The 21,973-nt window shown below is 45.9% G+C and overlaps 1 protein-coding gene across 6 annotated transcripts in view; it reads left to right on the top strand.

Moving 5' to 3' along the window:
• LOC146188191 (uncharacterized) overlaps positions 1–1,939 on the top strand; it is an 87,255-nt gene extending 85,316 nt beyond the window's left edge. For 5 of the 6 annotated variants that reach the window (XR_014707488.1, XR_014707489.1, XR_014707487.1 and 2 more), the window contains one exon: positions 1,657–1,939. Coding sequence is in view for 2 of the 6 variants with exons in the window: in XM_084603667.1 (XP_084459793.1) it covers positions 1,657–1,786 (130 nt within the window). In the remaining 4 variants the exon portion in view is untranslated. The remainder of the gene's footprint in view (positions 1–1,656) is intronic. The other variant, XR_014707490.1, reaches the window with a different exon arrangement.
• The last annotated feature ends 20,034 nt before the right edge of the window (positions 1,940–21,973 follow it).

Below are 21,973 nucleotides of genomic sequence, written 5' to 3'. Positions count from 1 at the left end.
TGGTACGACCGGCCTCCCAGAATTCTAGAGTGCTCGAGCTGGCGTCCTGTGTGGGATATGTGCACACCATGTGGACAGAAGTAGACAAGGAATGGTAGGTTATAATACTTAGCAAAGTACTGGATATGGTAGGCGAATATATCCACTTAGCACAGGTCGCAACGGAAGGTCCGGACCAATAAAGGATATAACTAAACGAAAAAACCCAGGATGGAGTGCATTTGGCAAGTACTCAGAGATTATTACTAGCAGCTTACCGGTCTCACTAAAGAGGAAAGTGTATAACAGTTTCGTACCTGTACTCACCTATGGGGTTGAAACGTGGAAGCTAACGAAGAAGGTTATACTTAAGTTGATAACAACGGAGAAAGCTATGGAACGGAAAACGGCAGGTGTAATGTTAACAGATAAGAATAGTGCAGAGTATGCTTTCATTTCTTCACTTAGCTTACTTCAGTTGATTCCCCTTAATGACCCCTTTTAGAGTATTTATATAAGGGAAGGGCTAATATATAAAACAATAATAAATACACGCCATCGCCTTAAGATAGAATGTGTTAGAGCATATAAGATTAATGTTGGGCACCTGGAAGCGGCGAAGTTGGTGGGTCGGGCATTCCTGTCCACAGAAGTGCGAGGAAAAAGGAGCTTGAAAATGTTGCAGTATGAGAAAGGGCCAGGAAGTCTGAAACGGATGTGCAGTGCGGTGAGGTATACATGTCGGACAAATAATGTAAGGCGTTTGATTCAGACTGCGTTGAAAAAAACCTGTGAAGCAAACAAACGCTTTCGATGCGGCGGTAAGTTTCGAGGTTTTCGAGAGAGAAAATATTCCGAGATGAAACGCTGATGGCATACAAATAGTTAGAATTATCGAAGCGGATGACGCACTTTTTAACTGATTTGAGTGCATTTGTTGGTAGATTTTGGGAGGGTTCCAGATTAGGTTAATCACATTCTAGAAAAAATCTCGAAGAAGAAATGGGCATGGGCAGGGGACGTTGCGAGAAGAGAGGATAATCGATGGTCAAAAAGGGCAACGAATTGATTTCCAAGGGAAGGAAAGAATAGCAGGGGGTAACAGAATGTTAGGTGGGGGGATGAGGTTTAGAAGTTCGCAGATGTCAAGTGGATGCAGCTAGCATAGGGCCGGGTTAACTGGAGGAATATGGTAGTTGCATTCAGCCTGCGGGGGGTATAGTCTAGCGGATGATGATGAATTACTTTATACTCCTAAGCCACCGGGGCTAGCGCGGGCGAGGTCTGCAAGCGTATAATATTGGTCGAATGCGCTTGTTGACGTGAGAGAACTCGCAATACTTTCGCTTCGCATTTCTGCAGGCAAGAATGCTTAAGCGCACCCCTGTAAATTTAGAAACCTACAAGGTGGCAACATTTTTGCACTAGGTAGGTAATGAAAATTTAGCTTTAATAGATTTTGGAGGCAGCTGTTCAATTTCATGGCACTAAACTGGTCAGTAACTATAGTTAGCAATTCTTTGAAGAAGTTATAACTGGAAAAACGTAGTTTGCTAAGAAGTACTGAAAAAGTTTTTATTGAGAAATTTATGCAGCAATTTAGCGTCACGACTTAAGAACTACTAAGTGTCGTCCTTTTTCACATTGCATAAAACGAGATTACTATTGTCTCAACAGTGCAACTACGCTACACTTCACAAAGGATGCCCGAACGGCTGCGGTTGCTATTGTCAAGAGGGTTATGGCTGTTTGTGCGACAGGCTGCCAAATGGACGGATTCCGCAAGGATACGAAAACAAGTCTCTGACGTGGAACATGAAACAGTTGAAATAGATGGCCTGAAAGAAGCCTCACGACAACGCCCAGCATCAATAAAGAGAAAAGGACTTTACGAAGATTTCGGTTGTGGGACGAAAGTAGTGGTTTGTAAAGCAATAAACTATCAATGTTTCGTACTGCATTGCTAGCATTGATTCCGTAATTGTTCTGTATCAAAACAGAATCAATGACATGCTCAAGCATGTCGTCTTTGCGGAACGCTTGCAAACATTACAGAAATATTATCGACACTTCAAAGAGAGTAAGCCCTTATGAGACATGCTCAGCCTTATCGTGAGGGCTTCACGTGCTGCATCTCACTGCGAAAATATACGAGTGCAAACATTGATGAGGGAGGAAGATGACTGGCAATAAAGGATAAAGGTAGGGCATGCAATGTGAACTAGATTAGGGAATGCTCCGAAGCAACCATCTCCGCTCGCCCACATGGTTCTCTTGCTTGTAGGTACTTCAGAAAGAGAGGAAATAACCTTGTTCCTTTCGTTAAGCCGCAGTGTAGTGGGCGAGCTTGTTGCGCAGCGGCCATTTGATACTCTCACACGTCCGACGCTACGGAGGTACTCTAGTAAGGGGAAAAGTGATTAATAAAAGTAGAAGAATGATACTGCCGGGGACTATTGAAAGCATTATTGCCTGTCTTTTCCAACAGCCCCGCTACGCGCTCTTTATAACTGTGACTTTAGCACACGAAACAATTTGTTACTCTTTGTTTATGCTCGTTGTCGCGAGTCGCGGCTATATCGCTACCTGTACGTATCTTATGTATGTTATGTATCTGGAATGATTCCAGGTACTCGCCCTCGGTTCCACAACGTTGCAGGTTACTCTGGTCCCCTTTGCTTCTTTATTAAGAGGCTTCTTCGCAGACCTTGAATTGGTCACTGACGAGTCCAACGGGCATTCATACTTCGACTACCGACGAACAGGCTTCCTGCTATCGCCGACGTCGTATAGCTTAGTTCTTTTGAGGGTGACGACCATGGTCACTACCACATGAAAATATACACTGCCCATGTGTAAAGGTATTTATCTACTTGTGTGTATGGTTCGGGGCAGTTAGGGATTCGGCGGTAGCTCACAGGCTGTAAAGAGAGGAGGGATTGTGGCTTGAAAGCCCTCCGTACGTTGCCACATTGGGGTTTAGTAGAGCGGAAGAGCGAATATTCGCACTGGCACTCTCAAGAGCATCTGGAGTCGCAAATGTGATCTCCAGCCATCAGAGGTGAGGTGTGGCTATGACGACACGCCATGAGATTCCCTTCGGAGAGGTACGACAGGTGCGCTTGCTTTTGAGCCTCGCCACTGTGTACCAAGTGTCAAGGCGAGGGTGTAACAGCTGTTCGCTGGCGCTTGATCCTTCAGTCTTGTCATGGACAAAGCGCGCCGGTGGTGTGCATCAACGGAGCTTCCACTGACATATTATCCCTCCGCAATACTAGTGCACATTGTAAAAGCGATTACCTTTCATATTGTTGAAAAAGGCTAGATGTTTGCAAGAGGCTTGTGTGCGATATCGCAGGCGAGTCGGTGGGCTAGATACAATTTCAGTGCTAGAATTCGAGCGTAGCAACAGACATATGAAACGGTGTGGCTGTTAAGGATCCTAGTGCCGTGTGCAGATCGCCCCTAGGGTTGGAACGCACGTGTATATTTTCTTACGGCTGCCATGAAGTCTATGTAATGTTAGGGATTGGCTTGACGGCGGAGATTTCTTTATCATTGTCATTATTGTTGAGAAGTGACTTGGGTTGGTTATGCCGTTTACTTCAAAAACAGGCGCCGGATATAAAACTATCCTGCAAGAAATCGAGTTTATCTTATCATGCGACTATAAATATGCATTTATTCCCAAACTAAACAGCGATAGAAAAGCCCGTATGAAGCTATTTTATTCCCCTGATCAGAAACAACCAGCTGCTCGAAAGACAGCACAGACGAAAATAGATTTTAATGAATCAAAGGGTTACCAGTGTACATTGATCTATGTGTATTATGTAATATTTAGTCTAACAAGTGCTGGGAAGATTTGGTTCTCAAACGTTCGAGCATTTCTCTAAAGCGAAATGTACTCATTACCACTGTTACGGATGCCCAGAAACTTTCAACAGAAAAAAAAAAGAAATGAAATGCCTATGTGGGTTTAACGCACCATGCGACATCGGCTATATGACAGATGATGTAGGGGCAGGCCTCGGTGTCGTTGATCACGTGGGATTGTTTAAACGTGTAGTCAAACCCCACAGCCCAGGAGCGCCATTTAAATCGGCCGGGATTGGACCCACCGTTCTCGAAATCAGCAAACGAGTGCTCTACCACTGAGACAACGCGACAGATGTTTAAAAGCAAAAACAAAATGCACTCAGACAACTTGATTGTGGATACAGAAGGCACAGAGTGGCTTGTTTAAACTGGATTTTGCTATGCAGCAGTCTGCAGTCGCATGTTTGAGTAGTTGCGGTATTCCAAACAGAAACGGAAATATACGATTTTCGAGCGTTTGCATTAAAGGGACAGAACATTGGTCAAAATATTCTAAGAGATTATGGTGGAGATGAAAAGACCTTCTCTCATATAGTACAGATAGATCACTACAATATCAAAGAAAAGAGGCTTTACAATTTTAATTTTGATATTGGAAATCACATAAAAACCACTGAGGGTCTATCTAGCGGAGAAACCTTATCACTTTCGGTGTATTACAACACGTGACTACATGTCAGCAAAATTGCAAGAGCACAGTGTTCTTTTTTCTTCTACGAGTGCTTGTCATAATTCATTATATTTTGCGCTCTATCCACTGGGTCCTTATATAAACACCACCCCTCCTTTCGCACAGCGAGAGACATGATTTCAGGTTTTGCCACTAGATGGCACCACAGTGCTTGAAATTCCGTGAATGAAGCGATAATAGTACCCAGTAAAACTTTTGTGTACGACGCGTGCGTTATTGTGCCGTAACAGTGCTCTAGTGTTTTGTCCCTTTAGGTTGTACTGACCGCAGCAACCTCTTTTGCTTTGACGCGGCCTAACGACAGCAGCACTTCGTTTGAAACACCGCGCTTGTCAAAGAATCTCAAGAGCCGAAGACCACGACTGATTATGTCGTCTCCAGCGTGACATACTCGATATAGAGAAGTTGTTTTTAATCTAGCGTGGGGTAATAGCCTCATCACATGTCGCTTGCAAAAGGACAGATAGGTAAGCAAAAGCGCACAGGAACTGTGCAAAAAACAAAAAGCATTCTTGTACACGCCGCACGTACGCGCATACAGCACTGCGGGCTGGCACGCGACGCGAACACGCATCCACACAGGGTAGGGTTCGCCGCTATGCCGCTAGGTGGCGACTGTGCTTGATCTCGAGGCCAATATGGGATATCTGTTTACGCTGTGCTACAAAGGCCATTATGAGAAATATCTACTGAAGCTTAAGGTTTGTATGAGTGGACTCGCTTTGCCCACGCTCAGCGCTTACTAGCTTTCGACGATGGTGGTGACAGCGCATGCCATCTGTCTCTTCCTAACCTGCGACAACCTGCTGCAGTAGGATTATGACCCACAGGTAGATTGACTGTACAATACCAGTGCCGCTGTGTCATTAGTTTTTTTTTTGCGCTTCATTCATCTGGAATGGGCCTTATCAACATCACAGCAAAAGATGCGCAGAGATTTATCTTGGTCGATTACAGTCACAGGCGACTGCTTCTGTACTGTTTCAAATCCAACTATAGGTGAATTTGAAGTCTTTATATAAATGTTTACATGTCGACTATAAACTGAGTGTTGTTGAGAGTAGAGGCGTTCCAAGTGTAGTTAGTCAACAGCCAGAACGCCTACTACTATCGCAGGCAGCAAAAACTCTCCAGTGACACCCATATCGGTGGACCTCGGATACAGCGCGTCCTGCTACCAGCTATCTAAGCCCAGGAGATGCGCTTCGATCAGGGGTGCCAGAGCAACCTGAAACATGCATCCTCTCATGCAGTTCGTAGGCCTACGAACGCGAGATTCTTTCAGTTTACTCTACCAGAATGTGTGCTGGCGGACGACTTGATCGGCGCGCTCAAAGCGGTTTTACTCTAGGGGGATAGTGTAGCTGCGGCCCCTCGGCGCAGCAAAGATCCTGGTCGATTTATTATAGGTGGCGTACGAAACTAAAATACCAGCGGAGTGAGAATTCTCGTAGCTGCAAGACTAGCACTGTTGATGCAAATAGCTGCTCCAGCGGTTTTCATGACAATTTTTCGTCTACCATCGGCAGCGAGCGATGACGCGGTCACTGTCGCTGTCTGTTCGGCGAAGTCCGCGCTCTTACCTAACCAGTTTTCTAGAGGAGCAGCTATAGGCGTGTAGAATCGAAGCTCTTCAATCGCTAAATTCTGGAGGCATCACACATTACCACCGTCGCTGGGCAGCGTGCGATGCTGGAGCATCACCGAATGCAACTGGTATGCACCAAGTGCGACGCAAAGGGCGATCTCGGTGCTTCCTGTACCATGGCATGTTGCAACCGCTGTGCCGCGTATGGCTACAAGACGCATGCTTGATAGGTGTAAGCGAACAGTGTAGCAGCGGACACGCGACCGTGGATGGCATGCTGCCACCATGTCGCATTGCCGTGACAGTCCGCAACCAGCCCTCTGCCCTGCTCAGTAAATACCTCACTTATACACCTCCGATGACAATGAAGATGAGGCACCCACTGCCGTCCTGGCGCCGAAGTCCAACGTGGTTGGCTCGGATCTTAATTGAAATGACGAGGCTTCCCATGCATGATCTGTATATAACTAGCTAGGACGTGTTGCGTCTTGTGTCCTACCTGCCAGGGACACAGAAATCCGAGGCCGCACTACTGAACGTAGCGCCCACCTTAACGAAATGCACACCGGCCTAGTCGCACATGAAGTCGGCTGTTCTCTGTGTATGGAAATGACCTTTCATACAATAGTCGAGGGCTCCAATCAGGAATCCAAACTGCTCATACCTTTGCTTGTCAGCAATCTTGAGGGGCTGCTCATATTGCCCATAAATTCTCTCATCCAACTGCGAAGTGTGCGAAAAATGGCGAAGGTTCAGGCAATGGGAGAAGCAGTATGAGAAAGGAGCGGGCTGAACAGCTGGACACCCTCAAGAGGTTTTACACCATAAATATCTGGAGGTCGGTGGATGAAGAAGCGTTACGCGGTTCAGGAGTACAAGGTGTCGCGGTAGAAGACGCCACAAGCATAGCGCAGGTGATCAAAGGAGACGCAATGCAGTAAGAACTAGAAGTCAATCAGCTGCCACCTCCATGCTCGAATGTCGTGCTCCTCGTTCCGATCGGTTCATTCATTCCTCGGTTTTGTGACACGTAAGCATTTCAGATCATGACATGTTCTCATCTCGCTTCTCTGCATCGATCATCTCCTGCCTGTGCGCTAGTACTTTCTGGCCCATATGCGCGACGCTGGCTTCTCATGCCCTATTGTACTGATTGCGAGTGCGCACATCGCAGTTTTACCTTGGTCTGGTTCCAGGTTCATTGAGCAGTAGCCAGTCGAAACTTTTTGTGCATAGAGTACTAACTTTCCCTTCAGATCTGAGTTTTATGATAGTTTATTAATGCTAAGGGATTAATAGGCTATGCTGGTGAGGCCAAACAGCGGACGCAAAAAGTGAAGCCACGACAGTCTGGGGCCTACATAAAAAGTGTAACAGATCCAACGCCCTTCCTTTCATGTAAACTAATTTCGTTATTTGGCCATGTAAATTAATATAATTACTGATGATAGTAATAATATTATTGATCAATAAAGAGAAATCCACCAAAACAACAATAAAACGTAAATAAAATAACATGAACATAAATAAATAAAACGTGAAATAAAACAGGATAAACGCATTGAACGTAAAGGTAATTAGCAAAATGTCGCGGAAGCGCTTATGCGTTGTTCCAATGCATTTACTGCGTCACTTATCAATTTTTCACGAAAGCAGATAAAAAGCATACTTGCCTCCTATAAAAGTGTTGTTAGTGCGGCGTGACTTTGCCGTCGACTTCCCGTCGGCTCAGTAGTCATGGCATTGAGTAGTATAGCGCCACCACTAGCTCCGGACATCGGCGCAGTGCTTTTTTTTCTCCCTTGAGACCAGTCCACAGCTCATCTGCGGCGCATCTGCAAAAGCGCCGTAAAGCAAGCTGTTCTAAAATTTCTCTGATATTCCCGATGGGGTTAAAGTCAGCCCTGTTAAGCGGCCGTGGCATGTAACGCCTTGCTTAGCGCTCCCCAAGGTCGCTCACACCCCGCGCTTTGTGACCGGAGCTGCAGCCATGTTGTAAGGTTATCAGCCACCGCGGTACGGCGCGCCTTGAACGGAGGATATCAAATGTCCAGTGTCGATTTCATAGCACCTCAGCTGTTCCTCCTGATGGCGCCCTTAATACTGACTGAGGAGTGATAACTGCTGAGCAAGCTCTTTGTATACTCTGACACAAGGTACCTTGGCACAAGCGAGATCAATCATGCTACAACACGCATTAGCATATGTAGGTTGCCGAACTTAGCAAAACTATAGCCAGCTCGCTAAGCAACAGAAAAAAAAATCATAAGAAATCAACATTCAGCCCATGCATGTCTGCAGTTCAAGTGAATATTCCCTCCGTATTTGATACTATGTTTGTCAAGTCAGACAGGACGAGAAGCAAGGCACTACTAAATTCTTAAGATTACGATGTGTTGCAAACCATACTTTGTTTTTTTTGGCATTGACTAGTCGACATTTACCCGCCGTTTATTTTAACGGCAACAGTGACCGGTTATACCCGCGTTTGAACGGACGCCACACACGCTTATGTTGACCACAGCGTCTACAGAATGTGGACTGACTTTTGAAGCCCATCCCGCCACTCTTCTGCAGGCCACTGTATGAAAGTTGCTTTCCCATACAGCTTATTGTGAGTTACTGCTTTTGAGAGACAACGCAGATCATTAGACCTGCTTCTTGCAACCTGCACATGATGGTGTCGCCGTTTCTCTGCGACACCACCAGGTGTAGGTTGCAAGTGGCATGTCTATGAGGCTAAGTGTGTCGAGAAAATTACCAGGAGTTCGAAAGGGGCCTACAGGCACTACGCTAACAGTTAATTCATGGTCGTCATGTTCAGTGCGCATTGTCCGCCTACTGCGCTCAGCCCTGACATTTCTGCCATCTCCGTTTCTATATGCTCTAATAATATATAATTCGCTGCCGTTCTTGTGCGCCCTCCGCGGCGAGAGGCTTCACGCTGAAGGACACCTTCTCTTTCGTGTCCTATTGTGCGCCCTATCTCTGACTGGAATCATAGCTGGCATTCATGATAACTACTGCCATCAATAGGACCCTTCTAGTTTTTACACATTTCGGGGTCTCCATTACCGGCTTTAATACCTTTATGTAATCTAAGTTTTCACTTCTTCTCTTTGCACATACTTTCACTTTTTCGATTTAACAAGTGCGTTTGTTGCTTTGTTCTTTAGCCACCTCAAGACCAATAGTTTTTTTCTGTTGTGCTGTGTTATAAGCAATATATTTCATCCCACTCGCCTCTGTCCTACCTTCGGGCCCGGAGTATAATTAGGTGCATAAATAAAATTGTGCGAGATATTGGTTAATAAGCACGTCGGAAGTACCTGTATACGAACGAGACATCGCAAAGGGAGTCGTTGACAGGAATTTTTAACGCTACCCCGTCGTACCCTTGAAGGCATAGCTGATGTGTTCCGTATATTTTTATTCATGCTTTGTTACATTGCTTCCTTCCTTTCGCTATATTCCTTAACTTTTCTTTTTAACTTTTCGCGCAAATATTCCATTGCTTTCACGCTTTCCGCACATTTTTATGCGTAGGACTACTTTGATATGTTATTCTCGGCGTGTAAGCCCCCAGTCGATACACAGGAGAGCGTATTAATTGGGGCTGTCGTGTCATGTCATGGAGAAAACCGTTGGGCGGGGTGATGTGATTTTTAGCTTGCTATTTTGCAAGCATCCAAGTCCCCATGGAGGATGATGGCAGTGGCTCCATGCTGCCTGGCTTACTTAAAACTTAGAATTGTCACCATGTGCATCACCATGTTGCTTTGGACGAGTGAGACTGTTGCTTCTGTTGTGGTTTTTAACTTTTCCCCCAATTTTCGTGCACTTGTTCATCCAAGCCCATTGTGGTCTCAAAACTAGGCAATCGGTGCGAAATAAATAATTTATCATTTTATTGTTGTTTCAAATGATGCATCAGATTCAGTTGTTCAGATGCCCCACTGTTTTTTTGGCAGCTGCTTAGCTCTGTTTTGCCTGGTCGTTTCATTCGTTTTAATTTTCCTACTTTCGTGTTCTGTTTCATTTCAACATGTTGTGCACCAACTTTGCGATCCTTTCGGATACAGGTTAAACTCCATTTAGTGAAGCTGAGGGCAGCGGTGAATTATTTCGGTAAATCGAGAACTTCGTTAAATCGGGTGAGGCATTTCTCGGTCCTATAATTTGGTGTATTTGAATATGAAGTGCGGCGGTATCCAAAAGCTACTGCGGCATCACACTTGCGAATCCTTAATGCCCCCAGAATGAAATGCGGCCAGCAAAAATGACCGGCGCCGGTAGCGCACAAGAAACAAAAACTGTTACTCATCAAGAAGAGTTCGAGAGGACTACAAGTTTATTTTCCACCAAAGAAGTGGGTACCCTTTGCATGCGTGCGCTTTGTGAGCAATGACCGCATCGATTTCTCGTAGGTCTGAAGAGATACGTAGCAATGTAGGCCTAATAACCTAAGTTTGTGAGATGCATGCACTCAAAGGCACGGGAAAATATTCGCAGAAGCGCATTAGCGAACAAACCACATGAAGCACGCCACAAAAAGCACCGAATTGCAACACCGCCCCATGGGATGTGACATGAGGTGTTTTCTTTTTTATTTTTGTATCGCCGGTACCATCTGGTGAATTCAGTTCAACACTACAACTCTCGTTTTACTTCGCGCGGTTTAATAAAAAGCGGGACGAATGTCCCCCTTCTGTTACCATGGGCTCGCAAGCAATAGATTTTGGTGTGCTAACTACAAACTAGACCAAACATAGCCCATTCCCACCTTCACTTTTCGACAAAAAGTTCGTTAAATCGGGACAGATTATGGAATTGATTTCGTTATTTCGAGTTAGTGAAAGCATTGGATCCTATGCGCATCTGAGGGGGAATAACGATATCTTCGTTAAATCGGGACTTTCGTTATATTGGGTTTCATTAAATCGATTTTTGACTGTATTTGCTTTGTAGCTCATGCACTGTATTGCTGTAGCAGTTTATTATTTCTGCATGTTCATTTTGATATGCCCCCTTACCCAAAGCTCTTTGGGCGTATGAGGTACGAAGAAACAAATGAATAAAATAAAGAAGCAGCCCATCCCCGACCAGGCTTATTACTTTGCGACTTCTTCACCAGCGCCACCTCCCCAGCACCCTGGGGTTTGTTACTGCTTGTTGAGTTTACTTTTAATTCGATCGACCGCCGCTGCTTTCCATCGGGCCACAACTTAAACCAGCCCCGACCCTTCGTTCGAGTTGTTTGTATGCGCTTCTCCATACCTTTGTTGGACTATTTCGGTTGCTGGCAGTATACCAGAGTTGAACTTTTTAATTATTAGTGACAGCCTTTAGATTTCGTATGGCATGAAAGTGATCGTCTGTTCTGTAAATCGAGCGTGTTAAGGATGGCGACAACGAGACGGGCGCGAGAGCTGCCGCTTTCAACCATCGAGACAAGAATTCTTCGCCGTAAAGGAACGCGTGGTGTTCGGCCGGTAGGCGACAGCAGTCCAAGTCGGGCCATCGGGAAACAAAAAGGTTCAAGTAAATCCCGACGTCCCCCTCACGGCGGCCACGCGGTCATCCCCTTCATCTGGCCGACAGCGCGCGGCGCCCTTTCAACGCCGGCAGGGTAGCCCAGATCAAAAGGCGCCAATAGTCGCCGAGCTCCTCGCTTGTCATATGCACTAAGCTTCTCCAATTCGTCTTGCCGACGGCGTGCGGTGGCGCATTCGACGCAGGGGTGCCCCCGACAATGGGACGCCGACAGACACCGATCAACGCATGTGTGTCCCAGACTATAAGATGCCGGCATTCAGCGAGTTCCTCGTGTGCTGCCCTCTACACCACAACAACGGCTTCCTCCTCACCTTCAAGTCTAAATTTCGAGGAGGCGGGTCTGCAAGAGTGAAAGTGCGTTAATGCGTGTGACATTAAAAGCGATAAGGACACTCCCTCGACGACGAGCCCGCCCTTCACCTAGGGAACCTGGGGAACACGGACTCTTTAAAACTATATGTGTGTGCGGGCATCATGCGTTCTCCGGAGTTCATCCCTACCACTAAAAATGTAAATAAACCCAATTTTCGTCCTTCAACTCCCAACTCCTTCGCTCAGCGGCACTTCTTCCTGGGTGGAGCGGGCGTCGGTGCGGTCGAGGGTCCAGCGGCACCCGAGTCCGACCTCTAACAACTGGTGGCAGCGGTGGGATCGACCATGTGACCTGGTACTGCTTCTGCGGGTCAGTTCTTGGCTTTTGCTTGATATTCACCTGGCTTCAAATTTTGGGTTATTTATTTGAACTTCTGGGAATCAAGGGAAGTTGTTAAGTGAGATGCGTGTGATAAGCTCACAACAACAGTGTGTCAGCGAAGTCAAAACTCAGAGCAGCAACCATGGATCTTATGAGATGGCCGGAGGCGGATTTGCTGGTGAAGTGCGAGGAAATGAGATCGGAAGTTGATGATCAGATGGAGAAATCTGATATTTGTAAAGCTCTCTTGCAAACTGGGGATGAAGAATTCTTTTCATGGGGATTCTTTCATTGGGGCTTTTCATGGGGACTCCTCAAAGCTGATCGTGAGAAAGAGGAAGAGGAGCGAAAAGAAAAAGAAGAGGAAGAAATAGAGCGCAGTCTAGCAGCAAAGAAAGAACAAGAGAGCAATGTTAGCGAAGCACCGAAAAGAAATGGAAAGGCTAGACCATGAATTAGAGGTGCTTATCTCAGACTTGAGATGAAGCGAAGGGCAGTCCAAAATGAGAGATCTGTAACCTCAGAGGGCGGGAATGGCGAGAAAGTAGAGTGCCATGAAACAGGGATACAAGAAGTTAGTCATGATCAATCTGTTGAACGGATGAACGGCTACTGGATAAGAACTACTGCTCAGCTGCGGCACTTCGAATTAAAAATTTAGCACCATAATTGCAGGACGCACTTATATGCTAGAGGTAAGCGCGATTCGACTTCTTTTCAGCTGATACCCGCTCCGCTTCCGACTGTCGCCGATTTGCCAAATTGCGAAGCTGCAATTAAGAAAAAAGCGTCTAATTGGAACTGATGAAAAATAAAAACGAGAATTCCTAATATAGAGGCCGCTGAGATGAGAGAGACCATGGCTCAGCTGCGTAGGAGCGTTGATAGGATAGGGGACCTCATGCAAGTGTCCAGCGAAGAGAAAGCTGTAAAATGGGAAAGTGTGACTCCTGTCCAAAGAAAAGCGGCATGCGAGACCGAGTTGGATAAGCGCGAAAACGTGAGAAAGAATCTTTAGCGAGCATCCATCAGGCGCGGTGAAAGAAAAGAGCGGGTAGAGGGGCCCAAAAGTACAGGTCTCGAACATGAAGTTGATGTTGCTCTTGAAAAGGGTATACAGGGCAGTCTGGAGCAGGGCCAGCAGATGATTTGTGACACAGGGCAACCAGACGAGCTAAAAGGCAGCCAGGATATGTGCAAACGGCCCAAAGCAACCCTCAGGAGCTTGAGGTAGGGATCCTTTGTTGGGTAGTTGCTCTAGAGTATTCCCTTAGCTGCGAGGACAGTGAGAACGTTGTTCGGGGACCGAGAGAGCAGTGTACCTGCAGTGCCTATGAGAATCCCGGGGGGTTTGTTAACGAACACGAGGTGCACGTGAAAGGCACTCAGCCACGAAAAGGGAAAAGAGCGCCACTACCGGCAGCGGATGACAACAAAGCCCCCTCTCTCGAGTTAGCAGTGTTAACTCTCCCTGATAGGAAGGGTGGGGTTGTTTTGAAACCCAAAGAAAACACCCGCACTACGTGTTAGAAACAAGGGAGAATAAATTCTGATCGTGCGACGCGTGCAGATTGTTTAGAGGCTAAGCCCAGAAAGAGTGATGGGCAATTGTCTTCTGAAGGCACTAAGTTGGCAGAAGTAACAACTAGAAAATGTGAGACAATCGCGGAATTCTGAGCAGGAGTGTGCCGAATTTGAGCCATACGGACGCTGACAGCGAAAGGCCATTACTAGTTGAGCTACAGAAGCCAGAGCAGCTGGTTGTGGAGGACTGGGCAGCAGATGTCGGTGTTTGGTTTGGTTTGAGGGGTTTAACATCCCAAAGCAACTGAGGCTATGAGAGACGCCGTAGTGGAGGATTCCGGAAATTTCGACCACCTGGGGTTCTTTAACGTGCACTGACATCGCACAGCACACAGGCGCCTTGCATTTCGCCTCCATCTAAAAACTGCCGCCGAGGCCGGAATTCGATCCCGCGTCCTTGGGAACAGTAGTCGAGCACCGTAACCACTGCGCCACCCCGGCGGGACAGATTTACATGTATACAAGTGCCGACATAAGGTGAAGACGGGATGTTCAAAGTGTGAAGTTCAGCCAGGCGATTCAGAAGCGATGACGCTGCGCTGCGAGAACATAGATGCCATTTCGGTACAGGAGGAAGAGTGTTTACGCCGTGTGTGTCAAAATCCTCAGGAAACCGATTTTTTTTTTGGCGAAAAGCGGAAGAAACACTCTAAGCGTGAAAGAGCTAAAGCCAGTGCGAGATTGAAGCAGACTGAGGGTCAGGCTCCAAATTTGCTGTCTCGAACAACTGCAGGTAGCCGTAGTAACCAAAATGCTGCATTCTCAAGGAAAAAACTTTCCCACGTTTACAGTTTACACCCGCATCTAGACCGTCCTGTCCAGTATAGAGCCTACATAAACCACACGTGCTTATTTCAATACGCGGCATCCGGAAGAAGGTTGAGCTATCGCGAACAGAACTCACTCTTCAATACTTCTATGAGCACCATGCAAATAGTTTGCACGTCTACACCGATGGTTCAGTGAATGACGTGAGTTCTTCAGGCTTCATGGTCATACCCTCAATTAATACTGAAAAAAAAGTTAGGACAATTCACCAGGCTTCTTCAACAGCTGCAAAGCTAACCGCTCTTCGTGTCGCAATTAGGCATATAAGTCAGCAGCGGTAGTCTATTTTCACAGATTCAAAAGCAGCCCTGCAAGCCTTAAAAGCGGCTCTTCGCCGTGGAGCCCATGAACAACTCGTTGCGTAAATACGACAAATCCATCACTATGCAATTAATGGAGGACATGACATCATCTTCTAATGGCTTCCAGGACACAGCGGCATAGCGGGCAATCTTCGGGCGGACGAGGTCGCACGAACAGCCCACCAAGACGGCGATTGTGTGTTGATTCCCTTTTCCAGGGCAGACGCAGCGGGCTGGCTTCACGCACTTGCGCGGGAAAACGCACTCGCCTTGTGGAATTCTGCCTAGTTTTCGAACTGCCGCTTAAAATCTCTGGACCCTGACCTGAAGCTCCAGCTTCCACCTGGCCTACCCCGATGCGAAGAAACTTTGCTGCACCGCCTGTGGGTTGGTGTAGCATTCACAAACTCGTATTCTTTTATGATAGGCATGGCAAACAGCCCCGCATGTACAAACTGTGGGTGCGACGAGTCAATAGGCCGCATTGTTGACAGTGAGGAAAGAGAGTGTCTGTGCAATACGCTATGTGTGTCTGTGATGTAACTCTACTAACTTCACCCATCCATCTCTCACAACTTTTATATCCACTCACCCTTTTCCCCCAGTGCAGGTTAGCAAACCTGTTTCTTTTACGGGTTAACCTCCCTGCCTTTCCTCCTCATCTTCCTCCTCTTCCTTCACCTATGCTTTCCTTTGTTGGTGTTGGTTGGCTTTGGGTGTTGTTGCCTGGAAAGACGATCTCTTCAAGACAGGCCACCAGACGAACGCGAGCCCATCTCTCTGCGGCAGGTGATTGCGACCACTAGTCGATCGAGATTTTCTCCGGCCACGGAGGAGCTGTTAAGGATGGTGACATCGAGTCGATGCGGGAGCTGCCGCTTTCTACCATCAAGACAAGAAGTCCCGACCAAAAGAGGTGAATAGTCAAGAACGGCAACGGCGAGACGCCGCTTGGAGTGGCCATCACAAAAGAAAGCCGGAAAGGAACGCGGGGTTGTTGTGGCGGTCAGCGATAGCGGTCAACTGCGGGGCCATTGGGAACAAAAGGTTCAAGTGTCTACCGGTGTCTCCAGCATGAGTCGGTACCCTCAAGGCGGCCACGCGGACATCTCTTCTGAGAAGTTGAGCGGAGTGACAGACGGTGTCGTCTCTGACTATGCTTCTTCAATTCGTCTTGCCATCAGCACGGGGCGACCCGATCGACGCAGGTGTGTCCCAGACAATGAGACGCCGGCAAATACCTCGCTCCTCGTGTGCTGTCTCTACACCGCCACAATGGCTTCCTCCTCACCCTCAAGTGTGAACTTTTGAGGGGGCGAGTGTGCGAGAGTGAAACTGTGTTAATGTGAGTGACATTAAGGTGATAAGATCACGTCCTCGACGACTAGCCTGCCCTTCATCTAGGGAACCTGGGGAACATTAACCCTTCCAAACAGTGTCTGTGCGCGGGCATCGTCAGTTTTTCGTAGTTCTTCTGTACTCCTCCTAGCAAAGTAAATTAACAATGTTTTCATCCTTCTATTCCAAACTCCTTTACTCAGCTGCACTTCTTTCTGGGTGGAGCGGGCGTCGGTGCGGCCGTGGGTCCAGCGGCAGCCGAGTCCCACCTCTAACAACTTCAAAAAGCTGCTATTCGCATCCTATCCTTGATCACAACATCATCCTTAGTTCGGCAGCGGAAATGCAAATCTTTACACTCGCCCAAAAACTCATAAACCGCAGGCGTTGAAATACGGGCTAGTGTTTATTCGTGTGCTAAGAATTGAAATGAGAATAGTGACAGGCATACAAGGGGAAGAAGAAAATAGAATACCCGTGCGGGCATATCCGGTAAACTAAAATTAACGTCATCTCCTCTATTCTCCTCCGGCGTCGACGCTTATCCTCTCGCGTTTCGACCGTGGCTCCATCTGCGCTGTGCACGGCTAGAGCACGCTCTCCGAAGCAGGCGCAAGGTGGCGCCTCACCAGAGCATTTCAGCTTGTATTTTGTCTGAATGTGTTCACGCTAAAATGTTACTCGCAGCTGATACACCAAAACAGAATGTCGACAGGGATGTTCCGCCAAAATAGTTCGAGCTATTAGTGGCTTACACCACACGTAAGCAATTTCGGCGTCGATTCAACTTGCTTTTACCTCTGTGCATCTGTCATTCGTCACCCGCCGGCCAAACTGAGCGGAATGCTTCTGAAAAATGTAACCAAGCGGCAGACGGCAATACTTCAGCAACAGTCTGTGTGTGGTTGCTTCACAGCTTTCGCTGGCTTGCGAGCTGCCGGTAAACTTCAGAAGTGTGGTAGCAGTTGTCTTCCATTTATTTATTTATTTATTTATTTATTTATTTATTTATTTATTTATTTATTTATTTATTTATTTATTTATTTATTTATTTATTTATTTATTTATTTATTTATTTATTTATTTATTTATTTATTTATTTATTTATTTATTATTCCTCAAAGGTACACAAAGGACATTACATAAGGGGTGGGCTGACAAAATAATATTGTGGATACAGATGATCTTCGATGGCAGATTTGAAGTGAAGTGGATTGATGATGGTTGCTACTTCGGAGGGAGGTCATTCTAGTCGTTGGCTGTTCTGATGAAAAAATACTGCTGATATGTTACAGTGCGAGATTGCTCAGGGTAGACTGCATTAGGGTGGGAGTTGCGGGATATTCTACGAGCGCGTGTAATGGTGCTGACATTGTATATGAAGCTATGATAAAATCTGTGATACAGGGAAAGACGGGCAATTTTGCGACAACAGGCCAGTGTGGGAAGGTGGAGCTTAGATTTTAGTGCAGAAACGCTAGTGTGATAAAAGTACACTTTGAATATAGCGCAAAAAACACACGGACTAAGAGAAGAAGGACACTGTTTGTCATTGTGCAAAATGAACCATATTCAACTCGCCCAATTTTCAACCTTACTACTGATAAGAGTAGTCAGAACAAATGAATCTTGCTGCACGGCTCTGGACAGATTCGAGCGTGGTTATCACCACGGTTAGCATAGCAAGGATCATACGCGGCACATGCAAATTCAAGTTTTGGACCGATAAAATTTCGGTAAGCAAGTAGATTTATGGAACGAGGGGCTAATTGAAGGTTATGCCATAAATACCCTAGAACTTGATTTGCTGAATTAGTAACATGATGTATGTTATGTGACGAGGTTAAATCTTTACCTAAGTAGATACCAAGGTATTTATAGGTGTCAATTAGTAATATAGGATTAAAGGCTATTGTGTAAGTATTATCCTGGTGGCTACTACGCCTGCGATGAAAAAAGAGAAGAAATGTTTTAGTACTATTTAGTGACATAAGCCAAACTCTGCACCATTCCTCGATGCGAACAAGATGTGCTTCAGGAATGCTGATGTCAGTCGGAGTGTTTATTGGGCGATAGATAACGCAATCATTTTCAAATAGTCGACCGTTAGACCTGATGTTCAAGGGTAAATCATTTATATAGATAAGAAAGAGAAGAGGACCTGAAACGGTACTCTGCGGAAAGCCAGACAAGACAGGAGAGAGAGATGACGAGTTTGGTTTGGTTTGGTCTGTGGGGTTTAACGCACCAAAGCAACTAAGGCTATGAGAGACGCCGTAGTGGAGGACTCCAAAAATTTAGACCACCTGCGGTTCTTTAACATGCACTGACATCGCACAGCACACGGACGCCACTCCGTGTCACCTCCAGCGAACCGCAGCCCCCGACGCCGGGATTTAATCCCGCGTCCTTCGGCACAATAGTCGAGCGCCTTAGCCGCTGCGCCACCTCGGCTTTTCTTTTTTTCTTTATTGCCGACTTTCACATTTGAAAGTGAAATCAGAAATACATTGCATAAAACGCGTAAGCCAGGCTTCGGCAAACACGGATTAAAATTCTCTCATCGACACCAAAACATCAAGCAAGGTAATCCATTCTGGTGGATCAGGGAGTGCTCGGTAACACTCTCTTAGTGAAACGACACTTTCAACAAAATGCTCGCGAACAGGACGCACGACAAGATCAGCATGCATGTTCAAATTGCATCCTCGTTTTCCATATTGAGTGCAGGCCCAGAAGCATAATCAAATTATATGGTATATCCTGTGATGTTTCTATCGCCAAGAACCTTATTCCATATGGATCGAGTGGTAACTGTTTCTTAAGCGTGCACTGTAAAACATCCCAGTGAAATATTGGGTGCCAGCAGTCAAGAAAAACATGCTCTATTGTTTCAGGTTTTTTGCATAAAAAACAATTGGTAGTTCAGGGTACGAAGATGCCTTTGCTATGAAGCCATGTCTTAACGGGTAGCGTGTTAGTGTGCAATTTAAAGAAAACAGTTTTGACTGAAGATATTACCGGCATTCTTTTAACTCTTTTAAGGACGTCTTGTCCGGGGCCTTCACGGTATGGCAAACGGTACAATGGCTGGGGAAGCATGATGTCAGTGAGGTCTCTATAGAGTTTCTTCTTGGTGACATTGCACAGATATTCATGAGAGAAAAGCACATTTAACAACCTATAAGCAAGCATAACTTCACGCAGATATCCAGTCACGGCACCGCCCATATTTTGACATGGCGACACCACGAACCTTGGGAGGAGTCTACTGAGCCTGACTTGAATCACTGTCCGGAGAAATGGATTGTTTTGGTCGCGTAGATAAATAAAGCACGATACAACCTGGCGCATAAATAAATGCACAATCCCTAGACCTCCCTTCTGGGCAGAAAGGAAAAGATTGGTTCGACTTATTCTCTCCCATGCCGAAGCCCAAATGAACGAGTGTGAATTAACATGGACGAATTGATAGCGACCAGTTAGGAATGCATGAATCCAATCCAGAACCGAAAGATGCAGATTTAGGCGTGACAGTTTAAGTATTAGGCGTCTATGAGGGACTTTCAAATGCTTTCTCAAAATCAAGGAATATAAAATCTGTAAGAATGTTGCGATCAAGGCATGCATGTATATCGTGAAGAAAAAGAGCAAGCTGTGTGTCACAGAAACGACCTTTAAAGAAGCCATGCTGATTAGGATGAAAGAATTTATTTGATGATAAAAACTGGGCAGTGTGCGAATACATTATATGTTCCATGGTTTTACAACAAACACTGGTTAATGAGATTGGCCTGTAGTTCGGGGGTGAAGATCGGCTACCTTTCTTGAAAACTGAAATGACCTTGCCTACCCGCCAGTCACGTGGTAATGAGCACAAAGAAAGCGACTGCTGGAAAATTAAGGATAACATTACACTACAATGGTCTTTGTCGATCTTTACAATTTTTGCGTTGATAGCGTCCATACCTGCTGATGAATTGTTTAGTACATGTATGATTTTAGCAATGCCGTGTGGCTCAAAGATGACACTTTTCATATGCGGATGGGGAAAGTAAGGGGCTTCAGGGAGGTTGTCGAAGTGTTCCTGTGTGAGTACGGAGCAAAATGTGTCATTTAGAATACCTGGAACGTCGGATTCGAAAAGAGTGACTCCTGAATTATCAGTGAGAGAAAATATGTTTGAAGTAGGGGGGCTTATAGTTTTCAAAAGCGCTCCACCACCTTGCCATAACAGGCAAGGGGATGGAGAAGAAATGTTTCTTAGTTCTGGCTACCTCGTAATCATACTTAGCAGCTGCAGTGTGATATTTATTCCAGGACTCGGCTGTGCCGATAGTTCTTGCTGCACGAAATAATCATTTCTTCTTGTTGCATAGTCCTTTCAGTGTTTTGGTATACCATGGGGAACCAGGGCGCTCAGTTGTGGTGCTAGTCGGAGCATATATGGTAATTAGACGCTGAACTTTGGACTTGAAAAGTAACCAGTTATATGTTTGAAATAGGGGGGCTTATAGTTTTCAAAAGCGCTCCACCACCTTGCCATAACAGGCAAGGGGATGGAGAAGAAATGTTTCTTAGTTCTGGCTACCTCGTAATCATACTTAGCAGCTGCAGTGTTATATTTATTCCAGGACTGGGCTGTGCCGATAGTTTTTGCTGCACGAAATAATCGTTTCTTCTTGTTGCATAGTCCTTTCAGTGTTTTGGTATACCATGGGGAACCAGGGCGCTCAGTTGTGGCGCTAGTCGGAGCATATATGGTAATTAGACGTTGAACTTTGGACTTGAAAAGTAACCAGTTATCTTCGAGAGAGCGGTATAAAAAACCAGATGTGAACTTGTCAAGAATAGTCGCGAGGTCAAGGTTGAAGCCTGCGTAATCACCTTTATCGTAAAGGGTAATTGTTTTTTTATCTTTTTGCTGTTTTGTACATGACAAGAGAAGGCAGCATGAATGGCCAAATGATCGCTAAAATCTTCTAGATAAGTGATGGTTGAAAAGCTATCTGGTTATGACGTCAGCACGAGGTCTAGGATATTACCGGAATGATCAGGGATTCGAGTGGGTTGGTCAATGATTACATCTAGCCTGAAAATAAGACTGGTGTGAACAAATTCACTAGCAGGGTTACTTTTTGAAAGCGTGGAAGAAAGATCAGACCATATTGCCGCGAAACCTTCAAAACTTTATTTGTTATTTTTTAACAGCCGCCGGCATACAGGCTTATCACTCTGATTCTGGACCGCGTATCAGTTCCGTAATCTTTGTTTGTTAATGCTCGATGTCGCGAGTCACGCCTTTATCAGTTTTGTTGTAGCGCAAGATGCACCGAGATCTGTCTCGAAGGTTCCGGCCACTTGCATGTCTTTCCACAATGTTCCATCCCGCGCTGGTAGCTGTTTGCGACGTTATCTAGATTGTTCTGTGCAGCCTTTAAATTGAGCGTTGCCGAGTTGACGGGCATTCTTTGTCCGACGACCGACGAGCGCGTTTGTTGCTATCGCCACCGCCGAGTTGCTTAGCTCTTTTG

Source organism: Amblyomma maculatum, chromosome 5 (genome assembly GCF_055883805.1).
Source record: "Amblyomma maculatum isolate TAMU_Amacu chromosome 5, ASM5588380v1, whole genome shotgun sequence".
In the NCBI taxonomy this organism is placed as follows: domain Eukaryota; kingdom Metazoa; phylum Arthropoda; class Arachnida; order Ixodida; family Ixodidae; genus Amblyomma; species Amblyomma maculatum.
Note: the sequence above shows the minus strand (reverse complement) of the source record. Positions and strands in the feature narration are given on the sequence as shown.